The sequence below is a fragment of the Callospermophilus lateralis genome, chromosome 1 (genome assembly GCF_048772815.1).
Source record: "Callospermophilus lateralis isolate mCalLat2 chromosome 1, mCalLat2.hap1, whole genome shotgun sequence".
Taxonomy (NCBI): domain Eukaryota; kingdom Metazoa; phylum Chordata; class Mammalia; order Rodentia; family Sciuridae; genus Callospermophilus; species Callospermophilus lateralis.
Window position 1 is genome coordinate 117,407,712 of NC_135305.1, and position 18,423 is coordinate 117,426,134.

At 44.3% G+C, this 18,423-nt stretch overlaps 1 protein-coding gene across 5 annotated transcripts in view; it reads right to left on the reverse strand.

The window, feature by feature from the left end:
• The window catches only part of Ascc2 (activating signal cointegrator 1 complex subunit 2), a 43,575-nt gene that overhangs the window by 14,028 nt on the left and 11,124 nt on the right, over positions 1 to 18,423 (reverse strand). For 2 of the 5 annotated variants that reach the window (XM_076837465.2, XM_076837500.2), the window contains 10 exons: positions 17,378 to 17,536; positions 16,843 to 17,013; positions 15,330 to 15,459; positions 10,173 to 10,240; positions 8,852 to 8,962; positions 7,613 to 7,725; positions 2,961 to 3,035; positions 1,973 to 2,080; positions 1,678 to 1,746; positions 1,387 to 1,461 (listed from right to left, as the gene is read on the reverse strand). In XM_076837465.2, coding sequence (XP_076693580.2) covers positions 1,387 to 1,461; positions 1,678 to 1,746; positions 1,973 to 2,080; positions 2,961 to 3,035; positions 7,613 to 7,725; positions 8,852 to 8,962; positions 10,173 to 10,240; positions 15,330 to 15,459; positions 16,843 to 17,013; positions 17,378 to 17,536 — 1,079 coding nt within the window. Of the gene's footprint in view, positions 1 to 1,340; positions 1,462 to 1,677; positions 1,747 to 1,972; positions 2,081 to 2,960; positions 3,036 to 7,612; positions 7,726 to 8,851; positions 8,963 to 10,172; positions 10,241 to 10,710; positions 10,773 to 15,329; positions 15,460 to 16,842; positions 17,014 to 17,377; positions 17,537 to 18,423 lie in introns of those variants that run through there. The other 3 variants (XM_076837475.2, XM_076837484.2, XM_076837494.2) reach the window with 3 other exon arrangements.

Sequence of the window (18,423 nt, forward strand, 5' to 3'; positions counted from 1 at the left end):
TTACAGCCCAGTACCTGCCACTCAAAAGAAAGCAGCTTTGGGCAGACGATCAGGGGCCACCATTAGTGTCAGGTGTTTGAATGAACCAACAGCAATTCTTCTGCACTGACCTCCAGGAGGACAGCCAATGGAGCCACTGCCATTGGGCCTCCTGCTCAACTTTGCAGGGCATTCTGCAAAGGCTGGGAACCCAGAGAGGTCCCTGAAGCAAAAACGAACAACCTATTCCAGATACCCAAATGGCCAACAGGCCTCCTGTCCTTTCTCCCTTCCTACCACCCAAGGTACTGTCAAACCAGAAATCCAAGAGTCACCTCCAGTACCCTCACTCCACTTGTAGTGCAAACTCCATTATCCATCCCTGGATGCTGCAGCAGCCTCCTCGCTGGCCCCTGGACTTTCTGTGGTCCCAGACCAGTGTGTTCTTCCTATGCTGGATGGAGCTTTTCTAAAGTATACACCTGACCATGTTACCTGCTTTACAGCTACAGCCTTCCATGCTCCCCAGTATTGTAGAACAGAAACCAAACTTCTCAACAAAGGTCATCCCACGGCTGTGCAGTTCAGCTGGCCCCTAGATCATGTGCCACATTCCCAATACCCTCTTGTAAAGACCCTTCAACACACAGCTGCACCATGTAATCCACATATGATATCAGTGGGTTCCTCAAAGAAGCCAGTTCTCTTTGCCCTTTAACCCTTGGGAATACCTGCTCTTGCCTTAGCTATTGGTTTGATTATCTCTTATTCCTTCTGTTCTCAGCTTGGGCATCACTTCCATCAGACACCCTCACCCTGACCTCTGCTAGGTGAGATGCCATCTGAATTCTTTTCTTTTTTTCTTTCTTTTTTTTTTTTTTTTTTTATACTGGAGGCACTTTATCACTAAGCCACATCCCCAGCCCTTTTTATTTCTTATTTTGAGACACAGTCTTGCTAAGTTGCCTAAGACCTCACCAAGTTGCTGAAGCTGGTCTCAAACTTGCCATCTTCTTGTCTCAGCCTCCCAAGTTGCTGGAATATCAGTCATGTGCCACCATGTCTGGATGAATTTCTTTTACATGATACTCTCTAACTGCCTGTTTACTAGTCTGTCCCTCCTACAACAAGGACAATGAGGATAAGCACAAGTCCAACTTGGTCACATAGGCCCAGATACTCAAGAGACATCTAGAAAAAGCAGGGCTGTACCTTCCCTGCATCAAGCATTAGAGCAGTCATCTCTTCTAGAAAAAGCAGGGCTGAGTCCTTGGTAGGCCTTTAAAGTTAGCTGGCTGATCCATGAGTTCTGGGACTAACCCTCTCTCTGCCTCTCTGGCTCCCAGGAGGTTGTGTCTAACCTGATCAGGCCAGACCCCATCCCAGAGGGCTGTGGAAGAAGGATACAAGACTGACGAGGCCTGCTGCAGCAAGCTGATGTCTTCAGCCACAGGGAAGAGTGCGTCATAGTCCCGGAGGAACCTGAGGGGCAGAGAACAGATAGTAGGGACAGGGATGGGACCACAGGGACACTGTTCTACTGCAGGGCTATTCCCCGTTTATGTCTATTACCCAACCACCAAGTGTCAGAAACTTAGCGCTATGGTGAGCATATGGCAAAGGCTCCCCTCTGTAAGGCCTTGTGGGGATTGGTGGGAGAACCATGGCCACTACTGGTCCAAGCTTAGCCCCACTTACCTTTTCTCCTGCAGTAAGGAGCTGAAGATCTGAAGGAACTCTTCAATGAAGCCCTGAACACTGTCACAGCTGAAATGAGACAACAGGGAAAAGAGCCCATGCAGTGCAAGATGATCTACAGGTCCCTTCCATACCCACCCTGGTCCTCTGCAAGGCTCTGGACAATTGGAGGAAAGAGAAATTTTTCTGGGTTTTCTATCTGTTCAGTGAACCCCAGAGCAGGGAAAGAAGCCAAGACAGAGTAATGGGAATGCTCCTGCTGGGTTTGGGGAGGGGGTCTTAGTCCAGGGGTTACCTGCTTTCTAGAATGGGAAGGAGGCAGATCTGGTTCAGGATAATGTGAAAAACTTCCATTAGCTTCTTCTTGGAATGGGACAGCCTTTGCCACAGGTCACTTAGAAGCCTTTGACAGCAAAGAGAAAAACAGAAATAGGTTAGAAAAGAAAAAGGCACTAAAGGAGCCCCTTCCCAGCAGTTTTGGGTCCTTCCTAGGGAGCTAGCTCCAAGGCTGTTTCTCAGTTCAAACATTGGGTCAGGAACAGGGACTTAATCACAGGGGCAGCCCATCCTATTGACTGCCAGTATTTGGGACATTGGGTTAATGGACTTAGTGGCCAAGCAGAACTTTAGAACCTTTGTGCACTTAACTCTCTACTTGTTGAAATCTTTCTTCTCAGGTCCTCACACAATTCCTTACAGCATTTACTTCAAAATAGGAGTTAGAGAAGATAATGCTAAGTGAAGTTAGCCAACCCCCCAAAAACCAAATGCTGAATGTTTTCTTTGATATAAGGAGGCTGATTCATAGTGGGATAGGGAGAGGGAGTATGGGAGGAACAGACGAACTCTTGATAGGGCAGAGGGGTTGGAGGGGAAGGGAGGGGGCATGGGGTTATAACTGATGGTGAAATGTGATGATCATTATTATCCAAAGTACATATATGAAAACAGGAATTGGTGTGAAGATACTTTGTATACAACCAGAGATATGAAAAATTGTGCTCTATATGTGTAATAAGAATTGTAATGCATTCTGCTGCCATATATAATTAAAAACATAGTCTTAGTAGGTAAAGAAGTAGCTCAGTGGTAGATTGAGAAATGGAAAACAAAAAATATAGGGGCCAAGAAGCTGCTAGGTAGGGATGCATGAGCTTGAAGCTACACAGTTCTTGATCCTGCCCCCTTGCATTAGTGGAGGGCATGATGCAGCTGGGGAAGGCAGGACCCGTGCTCAGGCCTCCCTTTCCCACACAATGTTCTTAGTTTTATCCCCGCCTCACTTGCAATCTTCAAGCCTCCTCTTCTTAATTGCAGACTCCATTTCAGGAATTGCCACTTCATAAAAGGAAGCTAGTCTGTGGAAGCACATATGGGCAGAACACCGGATTAGTTCATAAATACCACACTTTGTAAAAAAAACAAAACCAATTCAAGGGAGAGGAAAGGCCCTTTTGTTGCTCCCACAACCAGTTTCTCCTAGGACCATGCTGGTGCTTCCCCGGGTCCAACCCAGACTGACTCACGATGCTGATCCCACCAACAACCTCATGGGAATTGGCCTATAGCTGTCCATTCTATCAGAGCACCCAGAGGGACATCCAGGACTCTCTAAGGTTTGAGAAACATACATACTTGCTCTCTATAAACCTTTCTTATCATGCTATGGGATATAAAGAAAAAGCTTTAGTTTGTGCATGATTTGTAATCTTTATTTTTACTTTTTATCTTTTTTGTGGTGCTGGGGATTGAACCCAGGGCCTTGTGCATGTGAGGCAAGCACTCTACTAACTGAGCTATATCCCCAGCCCATGGTTTGCAATCTTTTTTTTTTTTAATTTTTTTTTAGTTGTACATAACACAACCTTTATTTTATTTATTTATGTGGTGCTGAGGATGGAACCCAGTGCCTCATACATGCAAGGCAAGCTCTCTACCGCTGAGCCACAACCCCAGCCCCATGATTTGCAATCTTTAAAAACTGTTTTAATATGAAAATGTCAACCCAATATTTGTATTTGTTCAAAACAGACTAAATGTGCTCATGATTTAAATATCTCCACTGGTTTATAAGTTAATTCAGTTAGAATTATTTCTATAACTCTTATAAAATAAAATAAAAATTGTATATGTAAACTCAGTTGGTGTACGCCTGTAGTCCCAGCAATTAAGGAGGAAGAGGAAGAATCACTTGAGCCCAGGAGTTCAAGACCAGCCTGGGTAACAGGAGAGACCCTATCTTAAGGGAAAGGGAAAATAAACAGGAATCTTTCAGACAGAGAAAAAGGTTACAGTGGCAGGAAGGATGTTTTAGGTAGGCAAAGTGAAGCATGTAGAGGCCTGGAGCCTGGGGAGTGTCGGGGAGTGAAGCAGGACAGCAGGAAAAGGAGCTGGTAACCATGAGAGATGATTCCAGTCAGTAGAAGGAAGATTGCGAGGAGCTGTGAAGTGCTGGCAGGGGTGGGACAGTGGAAGCCATGGGAGGCTTTATCCAAAGGATCTGCTGGGGTGAAGAAAGACATGGAGGAGAATATAGGGCCGGGAGGGAGACCACTTTGCCCACTTGGCACCATGAGTATCTTCCTTGTGAAGTAAGAAAGGGGGCACAGGCACAGGCATTCCCAGGATAGTGTGAAGGGGCTGGCAAACTGCATGTTGCCAGACACTGGCCTATTCTCAGTGGCCTCTGGTTGTCACTCTTGCTGGGCGTCTCTTTCTACTATTCTCAGCAGCTTCTGGGATCTGCTCAACTCCACCTACCCATCCATATATTCATCTATTCTGTCATTTACTTACCCATTCAACAAAACATTTATCTAGTGCTAACACGTGCCAGAGATGGCAGCTGGTGTTCTGCCCTCCTTGGTCTCCTCTGTTTGTGAAAAATGAGACACTAGGATTGATCAGCCTCCCAGATAGAATAAAGTGCTGATCAGCATTTCCCCCTCAAAAAGGGGGTAGGTCTGTAGCTGTCCACTTGGGGGAAAAAAAAAGGTATTTTTTCCTCACGATAAAAGCAACACATGCTGATAGGAAATTTGGAAAATACACAAAGTAGAAAATTAAAATCACCAAGAGGATTTTACTGTTCTTGGAATTTTGTGCCCTGTGTGTTTTCACTTATCAGAAGATTTTCCCATTTTGTTAAAACATCTCCCCAAATGGGGTACAGATGTCTTTTGAAGGTCTTTGGAGATGGAGGTAAGTTTTAGAAGGATAGATTTTTTTTGTGAGGAGCTGTGGAGGTAGGGAACAGCCACCACCCATCCTGGTGAGGGGGAAGAAAAGGAAACACTTTGACCGAAAGTAACTCTGCCTTTGACCCACAAATAGCCTGTGGCTGGTCCAGCCTGTTCCAGCTGTGCTGAAGGCCAAGAACGGCTGCTGGCAAATGCAGTGACCTTTGACTGCTTTCTGGAAAGGACTGGAGTTACCCATGCAGTTCTGTTGCTCCTCCCTCTTTCACCTTCCTCTTTTTCCTTCTCACATCTACCCAATGTATCCCTGTTATGTCTCTTTTGGCCTTTTAACTTTGTGAATAAATAATATATTCACATGGTTCAAAACTCAAAAAGTATAATATATACTGTGAAAAGTCTCCCTTTCCCAATTCTGTTCCCTATACACAGCTACTTCCACTAGTCCTTTTGTGAAATTTTCTAAAGATGCATTTATAAATGCATATATAAACAAATATTCACATTATATATCACCGCCTTTTTAACTGCTGGAGATCGAACCCAGGGTCTGAGCATGCTTAACAAGTGTTCTACCACTGAGTTATACCCCCAACCCTCTCCCAGGTTTTTAAAAATTGAATACTGGCAAATTATGAGTACTATACATGTTATTTGCCTTTTACTGTTTTGTTTAATGGCAGGGCTGTGGCAGTGCGTAAAACACCCTCGGTATGGATAGGTAGAATTTCACTGTACACATTTGGATAACAGACCCCACAGATGGATCTTTAGGTTTTTTTCAATTATTTGCTATTACAAGAAATGCTGCCCAGAATAACTTTGCACCTTTGCAGATATATCTGAGTAATAATTCCTACAAGTAACATTGTAGGGGCAGATGGTATGTGAATCTTTTAACTCTCAGAGATCATGCCAAATCACCCTACATAGGGGATGTTCCAATTTACCCTCCCACCAGCAATGTATCCTGGCAACAACTCAACCTGCCGGGGCCAAACTGCCCTCTTTGTCCTCTTCTGGTGCCAGGCCTAGTAGGGCCTGCCTCTTTTGGCTTAGTTATCTTATGGTACGTATGGTACTGAAATAAGATAGATTGCCAGAAACCAGTCAAAGGATAGACAAGTGGTTGCAGAATACCTGCTACAAATTCAGCACTGACCGAGGCACTTAAGCTTCAGTTCATGCTTTGGGAAGCTTAAGACATTTGGAGGAAGAATTACATCATAGAAAAGAGGCAGTTGTTGGGCTGGGGTTGTGGCACAGTGGTAGAGTGCTTGCCTAGCATGCATGAGGCATTGGGTTCGATCCCCGGCATCACATATAAATAAACAAGTAAAATAAAGGTATCATGTCCATCTACAACTAAAAAGAAAAAAATATATATATAAAAAGAGGCAGTTGCATTTTCAATTACCAGAGCAACGTATTCTATGTGTAGCGCATCTGGTTCTATGAAGAAGGAATCCCAAGTGTGAGCATGACCAGGAAGCACACAGGGAGGAGGTGGACCTGGAATACTACATGGCAAGAAGTGGAAGGTGAGAGAGGAAGAAAGATAGGTAAAGGAACAGATAGAGGAAAAGGAGAGCCATGACCAGGGTTAGCCTGAGAGAAAGAGAGAGAGGGTTTTGGGAGTGCTGATCTTTAGGAGGATGGTGAGGGACTGTGTAGCTGGAATGGGGAGTTTGAATTTGAGTTGGGAAGGGGTGGATGTGAGGTGGCCAAGGTGAGAAGCCAGGTATAGATGTATCCCAAAGAGCTGCTAATAGTTGTTCATTTTTATTATTGGTATAATTATATTTATTTGAAAATGACTTCGTGTATATAAATTTTTATATATTTTACATACACACACGTGTGTGTGTGTGTGTGTGTGTGTGTGTGTGTGTGTATTATATATTTTATTTTTTTTGAAAAAACAAAAACAAAAAAAAGATCTTGCTATGTTGCCTAGGCTGGCCTCAAACTCCTGGGCTCAAGCAATCCTCCTACAATCAGCCTACTGAGTAGCAGGTATTACAGGTACGCATCTGGTTCCCCTGTTCATTCTTTTTTTCTGGGTACCAGGAATTGAATTCAGGAGCACTCAATAACTGAACCACATTCCCATCCCTATTTTGTATTTTAATTAGAGACAGGTCTCACTGGGTTGCTGAGCGCCTCACTTTTGTGAGGCTGGCTTTGAATTCAAGATCCTCCTTATGGGAAAGAGCCATTAAGCAAGTATTTCAGAAGGGCATGTACCAGGTGCTGTAGGAGCAATAATTTTACCTTTCTGAGGCTCCGTTTCCTTAGCCTCTGAGACACTGGGATTATAGGCATGCGCCACGGTGCCCGGCTCCCTATTCATTCTTCAAGATCTCTTTTAAGGGTCATTTTGGGATTCTAGTCAGGAGCACATCTGGGGTCTTCTTGTGTGTTCTCCCCTGAGCTAGACCACTTTGTCTTGACTGTCACTCCCTGAGTCTGCCCATCAGAGGGGCTTTGAAACAAAGCAGAATTGAAACTGCCCTCTTCTTGATTATGTTTTCCTCCTTCCTTGTACTGTTCTTAGATAAAATTGGCAGTGCTTCTAAAATATACACTCCACATGAACAAAAAGCCATATCTGTCTTCCTCACTGTGGCATCCCCAAGCTGGAAGCGGGCCTGGCACATTCTAAGAAACTAGTAAATGTGTTGTATGAGTACCTGGGACCAGAGCCTCTATTTCAACAGCCAAAATTCCTGCTGTACCTGTAACAGAAGTCGTGTTTCTGGAAGGTCTGGCAAGCCAAAGGGAAGATATCCAGAAAGGCCCAGAGTGTAGTGCAGGTATCACAAAGGTAGAGAACAATGTCCTTTAATTCCTGTTACCAAAAGAAAACACTGCATTATTCTTCTCCACCTCATAGACAGCTCTGTAGAGGATACAAGGCACAGCTGACAAAGTCAGGATTCCCAGCAGGCAGAAAGTTGCTAAGGGGGAAGGGAAAGAGAACAGTAGAGGCCCCAAGCACAGCCTGGCTGATTCATCTCTTAAGAGTGCCAAAGTGGGAGAGCCAGCTAGCCTCCCAATCCAGGGGTTTTGCTACTACAGTCACAGTAGGTCTCCACCTGGTGATGGCTAGGGTTACTTGTATGTTAAGATAAGAGTCTCTCTTCTAATCTCCTCACGACACCTCTGGTCCCACAAAGAGAAGGCATATCCTAATGAGGACAAGAATATCAAGACCAGCTTTCCTCACATTTTGAAGAGGGTATACAGGACATGGGATGCTTGCTCATTCACTGATTCTCACAACTACTCTAAGAAGTAGCCTGGGCAGCTGTTAGGATCTCCACTTTAGAGCTAAGGAAACTGAGCCTCAGAAAAAGGTAAAATGATTTGTTCCCATACCACTTGGCACGTGCCCTTCTGAAACACTTGCTTAATGGCTCTTTCCCCACCAGATTGCAAGCTCCAGGAGTGTTGTCTACAGCTGCCTTGCTGCTCTGTCTCCAGTGCTTAGCACAATGCCTGAAACATGTCCCAGGTTCCTTAAATGTCTGCCTTCTGTCTGTCATCCTCATTAGACTCCTAAGTTCTTCCAGAGCAGGTGCTGTGTCTGCTTTTGCTTACTGCTTTACCTCCAGGGCCTGGCCCATGCTGGGTGCTCCTCAAAATAAACTCACTGAATAAATGACTGGCTCAAGGAATAAAGCATGAATGAGCCTACTGAGTTGAACTAAGTGAGGACTACTCCCTCTCCTTTGAATTCTAGTTTCCTGTTCTTGCCAGTACCCTATAAATAAAGCTCCCAGAAAAATGCAAGCCTGCTGAAACATTCTTCACCTGTGTGAGGGAAGAACCAGCTGCTCGCTGAGTTATAGAAGTTGTGAGTAAAGGAAGAAGCCATTGGGACCTCTATCATGGCAATCTTCCTTATCTTGGAGCAGTTAGGCTCTGGCTACAAGGACTCAACAGAAAGAGAATGGGCTGGAGGACAATCTTACCAGGAGCGGCATATCACTGGGGGTCAACCGGCTCTTCTCCTCAAGCTTCTGTGGTGTGGTGCTGGCCCCTTCCCCTTGCAAACCACAGTGCTGGAGGATATTGCTGAAGACCTGTGAAAGGCAAGAAGGGACTCTCACATCCTATTGAACCATCATCTGAGACCCCCCACCCCCACCCCACACTCACATCCAGGGACAAGTGATTTGAAAACTGCCTTGAATCTTGGAAATATATCATGTTCCCAGGATACCAACTGAGACAATGACCTTCTCAGAGAATGGATTAAAGTAAACTAAGTAGGGAACTATGAAACCATCCTTCTTACAGGACTGTGGAGAGAATTAAAACTATTACATATGGGGCTGGAATGTGGCTCAGTGGTAGAGCGCTTGCCTAGCATGAGTAAGGCCCTGGGTTTGATCCCCAGCATACAAAACAAACAACCAACCAACATGTATATGAAGCTCTGACAATTCTGCAGATGTGATGTGACTGGATAGACTGGGCAAGTATATGATAAGGAATTTTTTATATACCGTCAGCAATAAATAATGGATTTTTGGATCCCTTGTAGATGGATATTTATGAGAGCCATTTTGAAATAAAATACAAATCAACAGTGAGGGGGAAAATAGAGACCACTGTAAAATCAGGCAAATATTTGAAGTGACAATGCTGGCTTTAAGTAGGCTAGCATGTGACTATTCCCAGGGTTATTGAGAATGGCAGGTTGTGGGATTATGAGGAATAGTAATATTCTTATTTCTGATTTTTAACATATCCCACATTTTCTATAATGAACACTATTTTTTCATGAAATGATTTTGTAACTTTAAAGCTCTTATTTGAGAAGCATAGGTCGCTTAGAGGGATATCCTTAGAGTCATATGGCTGTTGGCAAACAACACAGAATGCAAACCTAGCTCGTTTTGTATGAGAGGCAGGCAGCTCTTAGATTTCAGTCCTTTTAAGAAGGGGAAAGGGGGCTGGGGTTGTGGCTCAGCAGTAGAGCACTCGCCTAGCACATTTGAGGCCCTGGGTTAGATCCTCAGCACCACATATAAACAAATAAAATAAAGGTATTGTGTCCAGCTATAACTAAAAAATAAATATTAAAAAAAAAGAAAGAGAAAGGGAGAATTTGAAGGGGTGTGGTCAGGGGTAAGACAAAGAGACCATCTGGGGAGATGGGTCTAGAGAGGGATGCTGGGAATAAACATTTTTCCCTGGCTCTTCCAAAAAAGCCAAAGAACACCATCGAGTGGGGAGGGGGTCTGTTTCCTCAATTCACTTCCCCTAGCTAGGGCTGAGAGCTGGTACCTGAAGGATAGTGGGCATGGTTTCATCCAGGTCATTATAATAACTTGGCTGTTGAGTAAAGATGTTTCCTGGAAAGAAAAGAGAAAGGTAAGGAGTGGGGAAAGGTAGGAAGGAATGGAGAGGCTACATTGTAAGCAGATTCTGTGACCTTTCTCCCTTTTCCTAAGCCTTTCTGTGGCTGTGACCTAAGATGAGTCCTGGCCTCAGGCCCTGCTACACTGAGGTTTGGCTCAGACTAGTGACTTCCCCAAGTTTGGAGAGAGACCTTGATCAGTACAATTTAACCCTTTAAGTACCACTGCCTAGTGAATTATGTTTTTAAAAGAGCTGCTCTGATCAAACCAGCTCACCCTGCTATCCCCAGGGAGTGACCATACTTAGGCACCATGGGCTTTGGAAGTGGGCAGTCATCCAGGAAAATTACGAAATATGATCTCCTTGCTCAAGAAACCTGAATGCAACAATCCAGTTCTTGCCAGGCCACACCTGCAAAGTGTGAGCAGACTGCAGGGAGAAATTTCTCTGGAAATTCTCTTACCTTTTGCTTTTGAATATGCTACCATCCCAATGCATCCTACTCCAAAGCAAGAGGCATGAGAAGGACCTGGAGGTGGAATTAGTGCACATTTGTGGTTGTTCCTGTAAGATGGAGCTCATCTCCAAGTGTTTACTATTCTCCAACTGCTGCTGCTGTGCATGCGTAGGTTAGAGCATATGGCCACTGGAACAGAAACCGAGTGTTCCACTGCCCAAATGGTGAAGGAGGGAGAAAGGGTGGAGAAGACAGATAGATGAGGACAAGATGATAAGAAATGCCAATGCCCTTAAGAGGCCAGGGTTCTTCATCTCACTGTAAGCATCATATTTAAGGCTGTGGTCAGATGTTCTGTCTCTGGGCAGGTCTGTCCATGGTTTCCTTATTGATAACCTTGATCTCAGAGTATCCAAAAACTAAAAAGATCAAAGGCCATATGGGGCTGGATGAGTAAGCAAGTCACTAGGTAGCTGGACTTTCTGGCAACACTTTCCTGGATGCCACTTTGTTCTTTGATTCCAAAATGCTGAGTTTCACCAGCCTGGGCTTTCTCAGAGTCTCCCACCTTCAGATGGGCACCGATCCCTCAACCTCTGAAGGTGCCCCTGGACCTGCCCTCCTCCTCCAGACAGGTAAGAAATACCTGAGCTATCCCCCCACCAACCTCTGATCTTCCTTGAAAATGCTCCTGTTCTGATGGTCAAGGTCAAGTTTGAACTCCTGACCATGGCATGAAAGACCCTGTGAGCTCTGCACCCTGCTGGCATCCTGGGCCATCCTCTCTCCATGCCCTGCATTGCAGTCTTCCCACATTCCATCCCCACTCAGACAACAAGCTCTGTCCCCTCCCTTTCCCTGGAATGCCCTTCAGAGCTAATTCTACTATAAAGCAGGTGTCCTCACCTCCAGGCATTGCCTCCTGACATAACAACAGACAGGCAACAGGAAAAGTCTCCTCCCACAACCCCTAGGGCCACACAGTGTTCTCCATGGAATTCTGACCACCTGGTGCGGGGAAGACACTCTCTCATAAGCCTGCCAGTGCTAAAGCCTGACAAACAGTGATGTTTTTCAAGCATTAAGATCACTCAAATTACCTAAAGTGGTGGCACACACTTGTAATCCCAGCAACTCAGGAGGCTAAGATGGGAGAATCACAAGTTCAAGATCAGCCTCAGCAAATCAGTGAGGCCCTCAGTAACTTAATGAGATCGTGTCTCAAATTTTTAAAAATTTTTAAGAAGGACGAGAGATGTAGCTTAGTGATAAAGTGCCTCTGTGTTAAATCTCCAACACCAAAAAAACAAAATTCACTCAAATTTTCTTGCAGCATCTGAGTCCCTTTCCACTCCTTTATCTGATTCCAATGACAGTGAAAATCTCTTTCATTTTTGATCTCTTAAAGAAATAATAAAAAGGTAGGGGTCTGCAATGACAGGCTTTGAACTGCCTCTTCTCAGGTGAAAGCAGTTAAGAAACCCAGGGGGAATGAGAGATTCTGCCAAGCAGATCAGTGCAGTCCATGAAAGGGCCAAGACCCAGGTAACTCCTGGTGTACAAAGCAGCCTCAAGAGACTAACTGAAAGGCCCTGTGTTCAAAATCACACTTGCTGTTTCACAATGCCAGCCTCAAAGTTAAAAAAAAAAAAAAGGGCAGGGTAAGGACTGGGTTTGTGCCCTTACGATAATCATCAAGTTCCCATTCTCTTGCCTTCTCTCCCTTATCAATCCTCTTAGGAGTAATTGCTTTGCTCAAGAATTTCTGTGGTACTAAAAGTGGAGGCTGCTTCTTGTGCCTTCTGTTCAAAGGTTGAAAATGCCACGTGTGTGCATATGTGTGCAAGAAAGAGTGTGAGAACCAGATGTGGTGGTTCACGCCTGTATTCCCAGCAGCTCGGGAGGCTGAAAGAGGAGGATTGTGGGTTCAAAGCCAGCCTCAGCAACAGAGAAGTGCTAAGCAACTCAGTGAGACTCTGTCTATACATAAAATACAAAATAGGGTTGGGGATACAGATCAATGGTAGAGGGACCCTGGGATCAATCCTCCAGTACCAAAAAAATTCTACAAAATCTGAAAGACTGGCCAGGTACAGTGGCACACGCCTGTAATTCCAGCAGCTCAGGAGGCTGAGGCAGGAGAATCACGAGTTCAAAGCCAGCCTCAACAAGTGAGTTGCTAAGCAACTCAGGGAAACCCTTTTTCTAAATAAAATACAAAAATAGGGCTAGAGATGTGGCTCACTGGTTGAGTGCCCCTGAGTGCAATCCCCAGTATCAAAAACAAACAAACAAACAAACAAAAAAACAAAAACAATTGAAAGACTGGTGATCCCAGCAGCAGGCAGAACTTTCTTGCTTCACCCCCACCATGACATCTCCCCCTAGATTCACAGCCATCTTACCCCTACGATGACTTTGCTTCTACTTATAACCCAGGCCCCCCCTACCTCTTAAAAGTCCTTCTTCTGCAATCAACATATTTTTCTCTAGAACTGTTAAGACTTTTCTTTCCAGTGACCTCACTGAGCCCTGCTTTAATCTGCCTCCCGGAGGTGTTTTCCTGCTCCAGTAGCCAATCAGCTGATGCACCTGCCTCCTATAAGCCCCCCCCCCCCCTCCCCCCGGCTCCACCCTGCCCACTTGTATTCTCCCAGATTAATCTTGTCACCAGATGGCTCCTTGCCTTGCTCCAAGCTCCTGGAGGCTTGATGGTCTCATCACAATAAGAACTCACTCACCAAGTTCTTGCCAGTCACTGTGCTACACATGTGACTCATACTTACCCTTCTATTTAATTTCCATGACCACCTTATGAGGAAGGTATCAGTTTTTCCTTTCTCCAGATGAGAAAACTGAGGCTTCCAGTGGCTCATTGACTTGGTTAAGTGGACCAAACCAAGACTACAGCTGGGATGAGAACTAAACAGTTCAACTCTGGGGCTGGCCATCTTAGTCACTTAGCAATACTGCTCTTCCAATGCTGAAGCTTGGCATGGAGCCCTGCCAAATGGTGCTGGCTTCTCCCTCCCATCTCCTGCTATTACTCTCCTGGAACGCTTAACTCTAACCAAACTAGTAATTGTTTTCCTAACTAGTCACACCTACTGTTGTTCACTCATCCATCCTCTCAGTCTACAGTAAAATTATTACAGGTCTTTCCAGGGGTGGGGGTGATAACTAATGATCAGTTAAGAAACCAAAGGTATTCCAATGAAACGGCTGGATACAAATTTCATGTATGGGGGCTGGGGATGTGGCTCAAGCGGTAGCAGGCTCGCCTGGCATGCGTGCAGCCTGGGTTTGATCCTCAGCACCACATACAAACAGAGATGTTGTATCCACCAAAAACTAAAAAATAAATATTAAAATTCTCTCTCTCTCTTAAAAAAACAAAATTTCATGTATGTAATGATATGATATGTCTTCTGAAAAAATAGAGAGTCAGAACTAGGGATATATAGCTCAGTTGGGAAAGTGCTTGCTTTGCATGTACAAGGCGCTGGGTTCAATTCCCAGTATTACAAAAAAAAAAAAAAAAAAAAAGACTGGAAGGAAAAAAATAGTTGTCTTGCAGTAATTTGGTAACTGTTTCATGGTTTTTTTTTATGCTTTATCTCCTTCCAAAATTTTCTACACTAACATACCTTAATTATTAGGAGGAAAAGAAAAAAAGGAAAGAAGGAAGTAGGAGAAAAGGAGGGAGGGTGGGAAAAGGAAATGAGGGAGACCATCACAAGGGATAACTCAATTTTGTAAAAAAGATATTTAGAAAATTGTTCTGTGTCCTACAATCTCAGGGTGAGGAGGGCTGACAGGGATGTCCAGATGCACACTTCTCTGTGCCAAGCCCAACACCGTATGCAGGCTGCAATCAAAGAGGAATCCACTGGGGCACTCCCTCTGTCATCCCACCAACGCTTCCATTTCTGATTGAACCTTCAGCCCACTGCTGCCTGACAGAATCCAACTGCTAACATTTGTTCCTTTTTCAAACCAAAAGATGGGAACTCTGTCCCCATCTTCTCTCAGCAATATTGCAAATTGTGCCATTTTTGAGGTAGCCCTATCCATCATCCCTGAAGCAAGCAACAGAAAGAACAAGAACTTGAGGGGCAGGTCTCCATGGCCACATGTCCCAGCATGGCTACTAATTAGTTCTGTGCTCTCAGGCAATTCCTTACAGTCTAACTTCAGTTTCTTCTGTAAGCAGGGAAAATGACAGCACTGGTCTGAAGGCTGCTGGTGTGCTCAGCATGCAAGTGGCCTGGCCATGTGCAAATGAAGGTTAGCTATCACTGCTATTCTGACTCTCACCGCCAAAGTAAACTTCCCCATTCCTGTGACTGTTTGACACCTGGCCTTCCTCTAAGACTCCCAGATCCCTGAGGAACTGTCTGGCACACACTTTTTTTTTTTTTTTTTTAATCTCTACTATCTAACCACTACCACCTAGCCATTTCTTTCAGAGTTATCACTCATATATATCTGTCAAGTATTTTCCAGTACTACCTATCCCTACTGTCTCAAATTCCTTGTCCTACCTAAGCACCAACCTTTGTGACCTCTGATTTGACTCATGGGGCCTTCTCTGGGCATCCCCCCAGGCCCTGCATCCTACTCACCTATCATCTTCTGGAGCAACAGTGAGTTGCCTTTTCCAAAGAGCACACAGAGGTCCAGGATCTTTGGGATATCAAAGAGGAAGTTGTTGTAGAGGATTTCTCCAAACACAGAGGGGGAAAAGAAGTGATCCTAAGGGAAAGGATAAAAGAGAGAAAGAATGGAAACTATATGTTAACACATTGTACAGTTACAGCAAACTCATGAGAAAAAACCTCAGGCCCTTCAGCTGGGGACTGGTTAATCAATGATGATCTGCCCACATGGTGGACATCCATGTCTGAGCAGACCCAGCACAAGTCATTCTCCATTTTAACATAAAAAGAAGCAAACACAGCTGCACGTGGTGGAGCACACCTATAATCCCAGTGAATGGGGAGGCTAAGACAGGAAGATCATAAGTTCAAGGCTAGCCTCAGCAAATTAGTGAAACCCTGCTTCAAAATAAAAGCAAAAAGGGCTGGGAATATAGCTCAGAGGTAGAGAAGCCCTGGGTTCAATCCCCAGTTTGGGGGATAACCTAAGTCAGGGGAAAGAAGTCACAACATACTCTGAAACAGACATGGAGGATTTGTTCTGAACACTTACTAGTAAACCAGCATGATATCTTAGATTTCATAAAAATATTCCAGGGGGAAAAAAAAAAGAAAACTCTGGAGAGATAAAATACAAGATGGAGGGCGGGAGGTTGTGGCTCAGTGGTAGAGCACTCGCCCAGCACAAGTGAGGCACTGGGTTGGATCCTCGGCACCACATAAAAATGAAATAAAGATATTGTGTGTCCACCTACAACTAAAAAATAAATATTTTTAAAAAATACAAGATGGGGGCTGGGGTTGTGGCTTAGCGGTAGAGCGCTCACCTCGCACATGCCAGACCCTGGGTTTGATCCTCAGCACCACATACAAAAATAAACAAGTGAAATAAAGGTGTTAAAAAAAATACAAGATGGACAAAATGTTAGAAATTGTTAAAGCTAGGAGAGGAGTACATGGAATTCATTGTATGTGAAAATTTTATATAAATATATTTGAAAATTTCCATACTACAAAGTTCTTAAAACAAAGAAAGATCTTTTATTTTTTTCCAGAGTGCTGAGGATGGAACCCAGGTCCTTGTGCATGCTGGGCAAGTGCTCTCCTATTGAACAATGTTCACAACCCAGTAATGATTTTTTTTTTTCAGCAATGATCTTTTAAAAGGGCATACAAATTCCTTTAAAAAGTCAGAATTAATGACTTTACCCTCTGACGCACAAGTAAAGGCAGGCACACATCACCTGGCTAAGGGCCCTCAGGTCCCATTGATGAAAACACTTGGTGTAATGCAGATGGCCTGGTGAATTAAGAGGATAATAGAGGCGGCACAGATTTCTTCACCAACAGTGGGAATAAAGGCAGAGGGAAGACAAAGAGGAAACTTGATGCTTCTAAGAGCCTTGCTTCCCAGGGGCAGAGAGTCCACACAGAGGTGTCGGGTGTTGGACGGTGACCTGTCACGGGATCAGAGGCTTACTTTGGATTCTTTGTGAGTGGACATGCGAAGGAAGGTGAGGAAAACGCTTCGATGTAGGTGCTTCTGCATATCAGCAACCTCAGGGGTGGGGGCCACCCACTCATCAAACTTTCTGGGGACATAACGCAGGTAGGAGTCCAGGCACTTTTGCAGGGTCTCATCAAAGATAACCTAAATCAGGGGACAGGGGGAGAGAAAGGATTTATCCCTGAGGCTGAAGGGCTCACAGGTGGACTGAGCTGGGGCTCATGGCCCATCACCCCTTGCCTACTCCAAACACTCCAACCCCAGGGGACCAAGGAGGTACAAATGAGCTGAGGGAAAAACACAAGTTTCTAAAAATGACACTCTAGAAGGTGTGTAAACATCACTAAGATTGTGATACGAGACGAGCACTCCAAACCACAATTTGCTGTTAAGAATCCAGTGTAAGAAGTAGACAAAAAAAACACCTCCTGGGGGAAGAAAAACCACAGCAACCAACCAACGACATGTCATGGGCTTTGTCTTAGCATTAATTTTGATAGAATGTTACCTGGCACCAGAATTTATCGTGAGGCAAGGCCAGGAGCCAGTCGAGGTCATTGGCTACGAAGGTGGCGCGTTCCAGGTACTCCTCCACTAGGGCAGGAATGTTGTCTTTAGGGGGCGGTTTGTATAACACAAAATACCGGTCTGCCTTCTGCTCGGGGTGCTACGGATCCAAAAACCACGTGTTAACGTGGCAGAGGTTAGTCAGCGAAGGCCCATTTGCCAACCCACAGCAATGACAACACTTGGCTGTTCCAACCAGTGACCCTCCAAGGAGCTTTTAAGCATAAAGAACCAAGTGTATCTAACAAAGGGGGCATGGTTGTATTCAGGGAACACGAGACGGTTGTTAAAAACCATGTTTTGGGAGAGAATTTAATGCCATGGGGCCTGGGGAAAGGTTAGGGGAAAAGAAAGCAGGACACAAAACTCTTCAATATAATCAGTTTGGGGGTTATTTTAAGTACATATGTTTGTACACTGGTACAGAGTTTAAAAAACAAAGTTAGGGCAATGAAATCCCAAAGCTAATAGGGGTTATCTCCAGGCTGGAAAAGAGGAGATTGTGACTTGAATATATTTTCCAATTATTAAACAATGAACTTGTATTATTTTATAAATTAATTTTTAATTATACAAGTGAAACAAGAGTGTCTTTTCTTTCAAAAAATTACAACATGCCCTGGGGTATAACTCAGCGGTAAAGTGTGTGCATGAACCCAGCACTAAAAAAGAAAAAAAAAAAAGGAGCAAAACAATGCTATAGAGAAGGTGAGTCACACCATTCACTGGGTGTCTTGGCAGATCTTTTCTAGGTGTTTACATTAAAATATAGTCATATGTGGACTGGGGTTGTGGCTCAGAGGTAGAGAGCTCTCCTAGCACGTGGATCCTCAGCACCACATAAAAATAGATAAATAAAGGTACTGTATCCAACTACAACTAAAAAATAAATATATATATTTTAAATACAGCCATATGCTGTTTGGGTCTGTTTCTTCTTTCTGAAACAAATAACATCATACTGTACATAGCACTTTTTTTTTAATA